The sequence below is a fragment of the Salvelinus sp. IW2-2015 genome, linkage group LG14 (genome assembly GCF_002910315.2).
Source record: "Salvelinus sp. IW2-2015 linkage group LG14, ASM291031v2, whole genome shotgun sequence".
Classification (NCBI taxonomy): Eukaryota; Metazoa; Chordata; class Actinopteri; order Salmoniformes; family Salmonidae; genus Salvelinus; species Salvelinus sp. IW2-2015.
In genome coordinates this window covers 52322040-52334747 of record NC_036854.1, presented here as the reverse complement: position 1 = coordinate 52334747, position 12708 = coordinate 52322040, and the positions used below count along the sequence as shown (strand labels likewise).

At 46.5% G+C, this 12708-nt stretch overlaps 1 protein-coding gene and 1 pseudogene across 2 annotated transcripts in view; one reads left to right on the top strand and one right to left on the bottom strand.

The window, feature by feature from the left end:
- LOC111973579 (arf-GAP with SH3 domain, ANK repeat and PH domain-containing protein 1) overlaps nt 1-6039 on the top strand; it is a 39144-nt gene extending 33105 nt beyond the window's left edge. For both annotated transcript variants that reach the window (XM_070446729.1, XM_070446728.1), the window contains 5 exons: nt 2255-2333; nt 2468-2532; nt 2658-3160; nt 3423-3545; nt 4638-6039. In XM_070446729.1, the coding sequence (XP_070302830.1) occupies nt 2255-2333; nt 2468-2532; nt 2658-3160; nt 3423-3545; nt 4638-4712 (845 nt within the window). In that variant the 3' untranslated portion in view covers nt 4713-6039. The remainder of the gene's footprint in view (nt 1-2254; nt 2334-2467; nt 2533-2657; nt 3161-3422; nt 3546-4637) is intronic.
- A 390-nt stretch (nt 6040-6429) lies between these two features.
- On the bottom strand, nt 6430-7388 carry LOC111973578 (elongation factor 1-alpha-like; annotated as a pseudogene).
- Between the last annotated feature and the right edge of the window lie 5320 nt (nt 7389-12708).

The window sequence follows — 12708 nt, the reverse complement described above, 5'->3', positions numbered from 1 at the left end:
TTGTTACGTTACAGCCTAAAATGGATTGAATTGTAATTTTCTCGCATCAAACTGCGCACATTAGCCCAGGCGCCGAAGATGTGGATGTCGATTAAGGCAGCCCCCCCGCACCTCTCTGATTCAGAGAGGAATGCGGAAGACACATTTCAGTTGAAGGTATTCAGTTGTATAACTGACTAGGTATCCCCCTTTTCCTAATGACAAAGAGAAAAAAGGTTTTTAGAAATGTTTGCAAATGTATTTACATAAGTATTCAGACCCTTTGCTATAAGACTCGAGGTGAGCTCATTGAGCTCAGGTGCATRCTGTTTCCATTGACCATTCTTGAGATGTTTCTACAACTTGATTGGAGTCCACCTGTGGTAAAGTCAAATGATTGGACATGATTTGGAAAGGCACACACCTGTCTATAAGGTCCCACAGTTGACAGTGCATGTCAGAGCAAAAACCAAGCAATGAGGTTGAAGGAATTGTCAAATCAAATCAAATCTTATTGGTCACATAATCATGGTCAGCAGATGTTAATGCGAGTGTAGCGAAATGCTTGTGCTTCTAGTTCCGACAATGCAGTAAAATCTAACAAGTAATCTAACAATTTCACATCAACTACCTAATACACACAAATGTAAAGGGATGGAATAAGAATATGTACATATGGATGAGCGATGACCGAGCAGCATAGGCAAGATGCAATAGATGGTATAAAATACAGTATATACATATGAGATGAGTAATGTAAGATATGTAAACATTATTAAAGTGACTAGTGATCCGTTTATTACAGTGGCTAATGATTTGAGTCTGTATGTAGGCAGCAGCCTCTCTSTGTTAGTGATGGCTATAGAGCTGTAGAGCTTTGAGACAGGATTGTGTCGAGGCACAGATATGGGAAAGGGTAGCYAAACATTTCTGCAGCATTGAAGGTCCCCAAGAGCACAGTGGCCTCCATCATTCTTAAATGTAAGAAGTTTGGTATCACCAAGACTCTTCCTAGAGCTGGCCGCCCAGCCAAACTGAGCAATCGGTGGAGAAGGGCCTTGGTCAGGGAGGTGACCAAGAACCCGATGTTCACTCTGACAGAGTTCCGCTTTGGACATGGGAGAACCTTCCAGAAGGACAACCATCTCTGCACTCCACCAATCAGGCCTTTATGGTAGAGTGGCCAGACGGAAGCCACTCCTCAGTAAAAGGCACCTAAAGGACATAAGAGTCTGCTTGGAGTTTGCCAAAAGTTACGTAAAGGACTCTCAAACCATGAGAAACAAGATTCTCTGGTCTGATGAAACCAAGATTGAACTCTTTGGCCTGAATGCCAAGCGTCATGTCTGCAGGAAACCAGGTACCATCCCCACGGTGAAGCATGGGGTGGCAGCATCATGTTTTTCAGCGGCAGGGACTGGGAGACAAGTCAGGATCAAGGGAAATATGAACTGAGCACAGTACAGAGAGATCCTTGATGAAAACCTGCTCCAGAGTGCTCAGGACCTCAGACTGGGGCGAAGGTTCACCTTCCAACAGGACAACGACCCTAAGCACACAGCCATGACAACGCAGAAGGGGCTTCAGGACAAGTCTCTGAAGGTACTTGAGTGGCCCAGCCAGAGCCTGGACTTGAACCCGATCGAACATCTCTGGAGAGACCTGAAAATAGCTGTGTAACGATGCTCCCCATCCAACCTGACAGAGCTTGAGAGGATCTGCAGAGAAGAATGGGAGAAACTCCCCAAATACTGGTGTGCCAAGCTTGTAGCATCATACCCAAGAAGACTCGAGGCTGTCATTGCTGCCAAAGATGCTTCAACAAAATACTGAATAAAGGGTCTGAATACTTATGTAAATGTTTTTTAGATTTTTATACATTTGCTAACATTTCTAAAAACCTGTTTTTGTTTTGTCATTATGGGGTATTGTGTGTAGATTGATGAGGGGYAAAAAAACACCATTTTATCCATTTTAGAATAAGGTTGTAACGTAACAGAATGTGGAAAAACTGAAGGGGTCTGAATACTTTCCGAATGCACTGTATATCAATATGTTATGTATAGATGAACTTCAAATATTTTTACATAAGAATCATAAGGAATTATTATGAATTATAATAATAATAATTGAATCAGGAGAATTAAATCAGACATACAAGCTGTCACTTAGGTGACCATTTTGGGACTTGGGGAAATATAGGGCTGAATATATTATTAGTGTCTATACATTATTATGCATATTTCCATCTTTCACAACCATCTCGATATTTCAGGAAGTGACTCCACCCCTCCTCCTGCGAACAAGATGTCACCTTTATCCAACAAGTTTGAGGGCATTCCACAGCAGCAAAGGTACATAGACATCCATTTTGGATGCAGGCATTTAGAATATTTTCCAGAATATTGTCTACGTATGATAGCCAGATTGAGAGTTCTGATCTGATGGTCATGTTTCATTAACTTCATATAACCATCTGTTTTTTTAGCACTACTTCTAGCAACACAAAGTCTACACTTGGTCCAAGGGTTCTACCCAAACTACCTCAGAAAGGTACMTTGAAATGGGATTAGCAATGCCTATAGCTGAAGGTGGGAGCACATTATTTGTGGCACATGGCCCAGCATTAGAGTCAGCATATGTTTAATACAGTACTTGTGTCCTGGTTCTTCTCTTAGTGGCACTGCGTAAGATCGACACCATACACCCATCTATGGACAAACCTGGCCTGCCTCCGGAGGTGCTCCAGAAATCCCCTCCAGGACCTGAATGRCTAACAAAAGCCATCCTTCCCGACAAGCCCCAACTAGGGGACCTTCTCCCCAAACCCCAGCTCTCTGAACTGCCCCCTAAACCTGGAGAACTGCCCCCCAAGCCCCAGCTCGCCAACCTCCCTCCCAAACCCCAGTTAGGGGACCTACCGCCCAAACCCCAGCTCAAAGACCTACCCCCCAAGCCTCAGCTCTCCCAAGACGGCCATCCGAAACCAGGGGCAGCAGATCTGCCCATTCTGAGACCACCCCCTGGAGAGCTTGCGCCGAAGCCCCAGCCCCCCGACTCACCGGTGGCTAATCAACAGGCAGAGACGGAGAGCCCATCCCCCCAGGGCAGCGAGGACACCAATGGGAGCCCGGCGTGTGCTCCAGAGACACCAGTGCCCTTGCCCAGGAAGATCAACACGGTAAAGTTCACTCAAGGACACACAGCAGAAACCATAGCGCTTTTCTGGTATTATTGAGTAATATCTAGGTAGTTCTGCAAATAGTAGTGGGTTCCCACTGGTGGGTTGTGGCCAGTTCCTCTTGGGTTGAGGCCACAGACAGGGTTGTGGTGGCATTGTTAATTGGTGGGTCACAACACAGAATGTTTTGGCAACCAGACCAGTCCACATACTATTGACTTGTCTCTAGTGACATTTTGGTAATGTTCATGTGTGTGTTTAGGGGAAGACCAAATCTCGGCGGGTGAAGACAATCTATGACTGCCAGGCTGACAACGATGACGAGCTGACGTTTGTGGAGGGAGAGGTGATCATAGTGACAGGAGAGGAGGACGGGGAGTGGTGGGTGAGTAACAGCCCCCTAGAAGGCTCACTGGTGCTACACTTAAACTGTTACACCCTTACTGGTGATACCCTAACCCATTATCAGCCTAACAGGCTCCCTGGTGTTACCTTAACCTAGTCCCAACCTAACAGGCTCCCTGGTGTTACCTTAACTTAGTCCCAACCTAGCAGGCTCCCTGGTGCTTACCTTAACCTAGTCCCAACCTAGCAGGCTCCCTGGGTGTTACCTGTACACTAGGCCCAAACGTCTAGCAGGCTCCCTGGGTTACCTTAACCTAGTCCCAAAAAAAAAACCTAGCAGGCTCCCTGTGTTAACCTTAACCTAGTCCCAACCTAACAGGCTCCCTGGTGTACCTTAACTTAGTCCCAACCTAGCAGGCTCCCTGGTGTTACCTTAACCTAGTCCCAACCTAGCTGGCTCCCTGGTGTTACCTTAACCTAGTCCCAACCTAGCTGGCTCCCTGGTGTTACCTTAACCTAGTCCCAACCTAACAGGCCTCCCTGGTGTTACCTTAACTTAGTCCCAACCTAGCAGGCTCCCTGGTGTTACCTTAACCTAGTCCCAACCTAGGCAGGCTCCCTGGTGTTACCTTAAACCTAGTCCCAACCTAGCAGGCTCCCTGGTGTTTACCTTAACCTAGCCCAACCTGCTCCTTACTAGTCCCAACCTAGCAGGCTCCCTGGTGTTACCTTAACCTAGTCCCAACCTAGCAGGCTTCCTGGTGTTACCTTAACCTAGTCCCAACCTAGGAGGCTCCCTGGTTTACCTTAACCTAGTCCCAACCTAGCAGGCTCCCTGGTGTTACCTTAACCTAGTCCCAACCTAGCAGGCTCCCTGGTGTTCCTTAACCTAGTCCCAACCTAGCAGGCTCCCTGGTGTACCTTAACCTAGTCCTAACCTAGCAGGCTCCCTGGTGTTACCTTAACCTAGTCCCAACCTAGCAGGCTCCCTGGTGTTACCTTTACAACTTTGCCGTACTTACAGCCAAACAGACCTAATAGCAGGCTAAACATTGAACAGGAACACTGTTCAGTGCGGTTGCCCTCACCTAACACGTTATCGCTCTCTCTCTCTCTCTCTGTTTCCTTTCAGATCGGCCACATTGAAGGGCACCCGGAGAGGAAAGGGGTGTTCCCAATGTCCTTTGTCCACATCCTGAGTGACTGACAGCCAGATGAGGCTTGCACTAACCCCCCCCCGCCCTAACCCCTAGAAGTACCCCTGTACTGTAAATAGCTACTGTAACAACCTGACGTGAAACCAGTGTTCTAAAGAAAAAAACGCAATGAAGAAACCCAAGTAGGCTCAACTAGCCACTGGATGCTGAGCACATCCATGTTGTAAATAAAATGAGTATTCTTACCAGTATTATCTTAACCTTAGAGCACGGCCTATGACTGCCATAGCCATTCTCAAAACCTAGCACTTACCCTAAAGTCTATGTTCATGCTGTTACTGTGTGTATATATATATATGTGTATGTATATATATATTTCTGTGTGTGTGTGTGTGTGTATATACATGTTTTATTGTACAATCATGTACAATCATACATGTGCTCTCTGCCTGCCAGATATCAGGGCAGCCGTGTTTGAATATTCTCTGTAATCATTTTACTGGTGGTCATCACTGATATCATTGCTTGCATTTCTGGAGAAGGACAAATATGAAAGAAACCATGTCACTCGTCTCTCACCATTTCGTCATCCTACACCCCCATTAGACTGAAGAGATTCTCATGTCTCCAACTGAAACCTACCATGATAACTCATGATGAAATAAGTATTAATTCAGTGTATTCCTTGTCGTTGCTCGCTTTGTGGTGCACATGTATTGGGATTGTTTCAGTATCACACCTGCTGCTACTGTATGGTGGGATATCAGAAGCCCCTGTGGAACCTCACAGGTCACCAGTAGTTCTCTCCGCTTAACACCGTTTCACTGTGTGACCAGTCATCTCCACCCTACTATGTAGACCTTTCTGTGCATGGTAGAAGCATGACTGGAATTGAGCAGTGCTATTTAAAAAAGCCACTCAGGGTTTGAAGAACCACTTCTGATCGCTACTAACACTCATGAGTACATGGGAAGGTCAATGCGGTCAGTCTAAGCAATAATTGGGGAGAAATCTCAGATGGCCTAGGGAGAGATTTGAACAAATGTCCATTGACACTTCAAACCCATACAGGGTTAGGTCAATCAGGATTTATACATGGGACAAGAGTCACGAGTGCCACTGTTTAGACAAACTAAGATGTAGCCGGTGTGGACATTCAAATTCATCGAGAAAGAGGCAGTCGAGCAGAAATAAAGTTTGCCTAGCCCAGTGTTATCCTTAGAACGCTGAGTGCTTCTTGGACAGGTCATTGCAACTAGATGGAACTGATAGATGTGTCCTTCCCTCCCCATTGACTAATTCCTCTGGTTTACACTCCATGTAACGGAATTTCAACCCCAATCATTCCATTGTATTAAAGTGTTTTGTTGTAATGGATTTGAATCACTTGCCTTCTTTATATGCCAATAGTAAGAATAAGTGTCACCAACCCAGCTGCCTTAATTTTACTAATGCAAAACGAGAACAGCATGTACAGAAACTAACACTTATGTAGTCACTTTTAAAGATAAAGGACTAGTTGTACAAGATTTGCTACAAATGTACAGAACTTCAGGGAAAGTAAAATACTTATTTCAGTCTGAAGCTTTTTGCACATTGAAACATTGCAGTCTAACATGCAACAGGCCATTCAATTCACTCCAGAGGAGTCAAATGTAAAAGCAACTTCACATTCAAAAACAGTGCCTTGTGTTGCAACACCCACACACACAGTCAACTTGATGCTTCAAGCTCTTTTCATAACAGAACTGGTAAACTAAAATTCATTCATTCTGAGACATGGCCTTTCTGTCCGTGCTTCTTTGATCCTTATCCACTGACTTGATGACTCCCACAGCAAACATCTGCTTCAAGTACCTTGCTGCAAACCGACCTGAAGGAAGCAACACAGTATTGTCATGTATTGTAAAAACCGAAGTCAGCCATAGTCTAGATGGGGAGCACCTGGTGTACAAGCAGACATTTGTTAAAAGACCAGACATGTAGGAAGGAAAGCCATGTGCTAGTAAAACATTGATCTAGAAAATGTTATGCAGTAACAGCTCCAATTTCTAAGCTCACTGCCAGTACCCTGAAAAGATGGTGAGAAGCGTAGTGTACCTAAAGGAGGGTGGGTGAAGAAGCTATCCACAAAGAGGGGTATGTTGGGGATCATCTTGACAGTGACAGCATCTCCAGACTGCAGGGTCTGGGGAAAGTCCWCTAGCGTCTTCCCTGTGCGACGGTCAAGCTTCTCCTTCAGCTCTGCAAAGTGGCAGGTCACGTGGGTGACGTGGCAGTCCAGCACAGGAGAGTAACCCGTCTTGATTTTGCCAGGATGGTTCAGATTATGAGCTGTGGGAAGTAATACAGAACTAAATGAGCACAGTACAGTACAAAGTTCTCAGCCACATCTTCGCAGCGGAAGTTCTTCACAGCCATGTTCGTGATGTTGAAGCCCACGTTGTGACCGGGCCCAGCCAGCTCCAGACCCTGGTGGTGCATCTAAATGGACTTGACCTCTGCAGTAAGCTTTGCAGGGGAGAATGACAGGATCATGCTAGGCTTCAGAATCCCAGTCTTGATCTTCCACACTGGAACCGTGCCCACTGCTGCAGCACAGAGAGAAGAGACAACTATGTTTGCTAGCGATGGGAAAAAGTGTGAACCACACCAGCTCCCGAGGACTGGAGTTTCCCCATCCCTGGCCTAAACTGCAAACCCCCATAGGCAGATAAGCTGTCCATGGTAGCCTACCTGTGATGTCCCAGTGATCATGTTCTTGATGAAATCGCGATGGCCTGGAGCATCAATTATCGTAACGGTGTATTTGTGGGTGWTGAATTTCAACAATGAAATGTCAATGGTTATTCCTCACTCCCTCTCCCAGGGATATCTGAAAGAGCTGTTACCCATCTGTAGGAGGATAAATTAAATTAGCTACAATTGCAGTTGCTCAAGGAAATGTAACTGATGTTGCTCCAATTAGTTTGCTTGCTATTTGTTCCTTACCTGGGCTGCAGTCTTCTCATACAACACTACAAAGTTCAAAGTTATTGCACATGCGCACTACTCTGAAGTGCGCATGTGCAATAACTTTGGAAGCCAGCATCCCGGGGTCGCGCGCTTCACTCTTGACGTTGAGACTGGTGTTTTGCGGGTACTATTTAATGAAGCTGCAGGTTGAGGACTTGTGAGGCATCTGTTTCTCAAACTAGACACTAATGTACTTGTCCTCTTGCTCAGTTGTGCACTGGGGCCTCCCACTCCTCTTTCTATTCTGGTTAGAGAGCGTTTGCACTGTTCTATGAAGGGAGTAGTACACAAGCGTTGTACGAGATCTTCAGTTTCTTGGCAATMTCTCACATAGAATAGCCTTCATTTTGCAGAACAAGAATAGACTGATGAGTTTCAGAAGAAAGGTCTTTGTTTCTGGCCATTTTGAGCCTGTAATCAAACCCASACATGCTGATGCTCCAGATACTCAACTAGTCTAAAGAAGGCCAGTTTTARTGCTTCTTTAATCAGAACAACAGTTTTCAGCTGTGCTAACAATTGCYAAAGGGTTTTCTAATGATCAATTAGCCTTTTAAAATGATGAACTTGGATTAGCTAACACAACGTGCCATTGGAACACAGGAGTGATGGTTGCTGATAATGGGCCTCTGTACGCCTATGTAGATATTCCATAAAAYATCTCCCATTTCTGGCTATAATAGTCATTTACAACATTAACAATGTCTACACTGTATTTCTGATCAATTTGATGTTATTTTAATGTACAAAAAAAAATAATATCCAAAACAAGGACATTTCTAAGTGACCCCAAACTTTTGAATGGTAGTGTATGTTGTAGCAATCTTTCAGTCGATGACAGTCGATAACGTGGCACGCAACCATTGGTTGATGCATGATGCATGCAGCATCTGAGCAGCGGAACACGACCAAGAGATTCTTTGCGAGCAGGCAGCCTTGGGGAATGTGATTACCATGACAACAGACATAAACAAACAGCCCCTTCAAACAGAGATCGCTACATTGTCAAACAGAGATCAATCACTACATTGTCAAACATAAATCATTACATTTCATCTAGCCCAATAATGGACTAGAGGCCCTAACGTTACTCCTTATAGTCCAAGGACCTTACATGTTCTGTTTAAAACTTCTACTTGGTCACCATCCCGGATCCGGGAGCATCCTCATCAGTAAAAAAGCTGACTAGCATAGCCTAGCATAGCGCCACAAGTAAATACTAGCATATAAATATCATGAAATCACAAGTCCAAGACACCAAATGAAACATTACACATCTGTGAATCCATCATTTCCGATTTTTAAATGTTTTACAGCGAAAACACAATATGTATTTCTATTAGCTAACCACAATAGCAAAAGACTCAACCGCATATTTCACAATTTTTTACCGCATAGGTAGCTATCACAAAAACGACCAAATAGAGATATAATTAGTCACTAACCAAGAAACAACTTCATCAGATGACAGTCTTATAACATGTTATTGTCCAAATTAAGCAGCAGCAGCTGAAAAGATGAGCTCCACAAATATTGAAATTTAAATGTTTTTTTAGAGTAAAGTACATCGAAAAAAATCAAAAGAAAACTGCAAACTGAATAGGAGACCAAACAAGCAGCTAACAAGAAGAAAGGCTTTTGAAAAAGTAACAATTTTTCATAAAATTATACCGTTTTTCTTAGCTAGCTAAGTTGTTTACCTGTTGCTAGGCAGTTGCTAGGGACATTCCTGGAAGAAGCTAGCTAGCTAACAAGGAGTGTCTAGTGGCAGAGAGAAGAAGGGACAAAGAAGGGACAAAAGTGGGACAAAATAAGGACAGAGAAAAGGGAAAGGGGACTTAAGGTGAAGCAGTCCCTCTAAAGACACAAAAAGACAATAATACAAAAACAACACTTCATTGCCTTCCCTCTACGATACGCACTTCCGGGGTTGAGCGAGTAGTTGCATTCCGCTTCGCTCCACAGGTAGTATTACATTTCATTTCATTACAGTACAACAGTTTGATTTGTTTGATCTTAGCTGGCTACATAGCCGTCTTTGTATCCAAGATAATTGTGTAGTCTAGAGTAATTGTCGAGGTTACCTAGCCAGCTACACTTTCAAACAAAGTCAACAACGCAGCCACTGCTAGCTAGCCTATTTCACCAGCCAGCAGTACTATATCATTTTAGTCAATAAGATTTTTTGCAACGTAAGCTTAACTTTCTGAACATTCGAGACGTGTAGTCCACTTGTCATTCCAATCTCCTTGCATTAGCGTAGCCTCTTCTGTAGCCTGTCAACTTATGTGTCTGGCATCCCTTTCTCTCCTCTCTGCACAGACCATACAAACGCTTCACACCGCGTGGCCGCTGCTACTCTAACCTGGTGGTACCAGCGCGCACGACCCACGTGGAGTTCCAGGTCTCAGGCAGCCTCTTGGAACTGCCGATCTGCGGCCAACAAGGCAGAGTTCATCTCAGCCTATGCTTCCCCCAGTCCCTCGACTTCTTGGCACTGACGGAAACATGGATTACCAATGATAACACTGCTACTCCTTACTGCTCTCTCCTCGTCTGCCCACGTGTTCTCCACCACCCGAGAGCTTCTGGTCAGCGGGGTGGTGGCACTGGGATCCTCATCTTCTCCCAAGTGGACATTTTCTCTTTCTCCCTGACCCATCTGTCTATCGCCTCCTTTGAATTCCATGCTGTCACAGGACCAGCCCTTTCAAGCTTAACATCCTTATCATTTATCGCCCTCCAGGTTCCCTTGGAGAGTTCATCAATGAGCTTGACGCCCTGATAAGTTCCTTTCCTGAGGATGGCTCACCTCTCACAGTTCTGGGTGACTTTAACCTCCCCACGTCTACCTTTGACTCATTCCTCTCTGCCTCCTTCTTTCCACTCCTCTCCTCTTTTGACCTCACCCTCTCACCTTCCCCCCTACTCACAAGGCAGGCAATACGCTTGACCTCATCTTTACTAGAGCTGTTTTCCACTAATCTCATTGCAACCCCTCCAAGTCTCCGACCACTACCTTGTATCCTTTTCCTCTCGCTCTCATCCAACACTTCCCACACTGCCCCTACTCGGAGTGTATCGCGCCGTCCCAACCTTCGCTCTCTCTCCCCCGCTACTCTCTCCTCTCATCCTATCATCTCTTCCCTCTGCTCAAACCTTCTCCAACCTATCTCCTGATTCTGCCTCCTCAAACCCTCCTCTCCTCCCTTTCGCATCCTTTGACTCTCTATGTCCCCTATCCTCCAGGCCGGCTCGGTCCTCCCCTCCTGCTCCGTGGCTCGACGACTCATTGCGTGCTCACAGAACAGGGCTCCGGCAGCCGAGCGAAATGGAGGAAAACTCGCCTCCCTGCGGACCTGGCATCCTTTCACTCCCTCCTCTCTACATTCTCCTTCTGTCTCTGCTGCTAAAGCCAATTTCTACCACTCTAAATTCCAAGCATCTGCCTCTAACCCTAGGAAGCTCTTTTGCCACCTTCTCCTCCCTCCTGAATCCTCCTCCCCTCCCTCCCCCTCCTCCCTCTCTGCGGATGACTTCGTCAACCATTTTGAAAAGAAGGTCGACGACATCCGATCCTCGTTTGCTAAGTCAAACGACACGCTGGTTCTGCTCACACTGCCCTACCCTGTGCTTTGACCTCTTTCTCCCCTCTCTCTCCAGATGAAATCTCGCGTCTTGTGACGGCGGCCGCCCAACAACCTGCCCGCTTGACCCTATTCCCTCCTCTCTTCTCCAGACCATTTCCGGAGACCTTCTCCTTTACCTCACCTCGCTCATCAACTCATCCTTGACCGCTGGCTACGTCCTTCCGTCTTCAAGAGAGCGAGAGTTGCACCCCTTCTGAAAAAACCTACACTCGACCTCCGATGTCAATAACTACAGACCAGTATCCCTTCTTTCTTTTCTCTCCAAAACTCTTGAACGTGCCGTCCTTGGCCAGCTCTCGCTATCTCTCTCAGAATGACCTTCTTGATCCAAATCAGTCAGTTTCAAGACTAGTCATTCAACTGAGACTGCTCTTCTCTGTGTCACGGAGGCGCTCCGCACTGCTAAAGCTAACTCTCTCTCCTCTGCTCTCATCCTTCTAGACCTATCGGCTGCCTTTGATACTGTGAACCATCAGATCCTCCTCTCCACCCTCTCCGAGCTGGGCATCTCCGGCAAGGTCCACGCTTGGATTGCGTCCTACCTACAGGTCGCTCCTACAGGTGGCGTGGCGAGAATCTGTCCCGCACCACGTGCTCTCACCACTGGTGTCCCCCAGGGCTCTTTTCTAGGCCCTCTCCTATTCGCTATACACCAAGTCACTTGGCTCTGTCATATCCTCACATGGTCTCTCCTATCATTGCTATGCAGACGACACACATTAATCTTCTCCTTTCCCCCCTCTGATAACCAGGTGGTGAATCGCATCTCTGCATGTCTGGCAGACATATCAGTGTGGATGACGGATCACCACCTCAAGCTGAACCTCGGCAAGACGGAGGCTCTTCCTCCCGGGGAAGGACTGCCCGTTCCATGATCTCGCCATCACGGTTGACAAACTCCATTGTGTCCTCCTCCCAGAGTGCTAAGAACCTGGCGTGATCCTGGACAACACCCTGTCGTTCTCAACTAACATCAAGGCGGTGACCCGTTCCTGTAGGTTCATGCTCTACAACATTCGCAGAGTACGACCCTGCCTCACGCAGGAAGCGGGCGCAGGTCCTAATCCAGGCACTTTCATCTCCCTGTCTGGATTACTGCAACTCGCTGTGGCTGGGCTCCCTGCCTGTGCCATAAACCCCTACAACTCATCCAGAACGCCGCAGCCCGTCTGGTGTTCAACTTCCCAAGTTCTTCACGTCACCCCGCTCCTCCGCTCTCTCCACTGGCTTCCAGTTGAAGCTCGCATCCGCTACAAGACCATGGTGCTTGCCTACGGGCTGTGAGGGAACGGCACCTCCGGACCTTCAGGCTCTGATCAGGCCCTACACCAAACAAGGCACTGCGTTCATCCACCTCTGGCCCTGCTCGCCTCCCTACCTC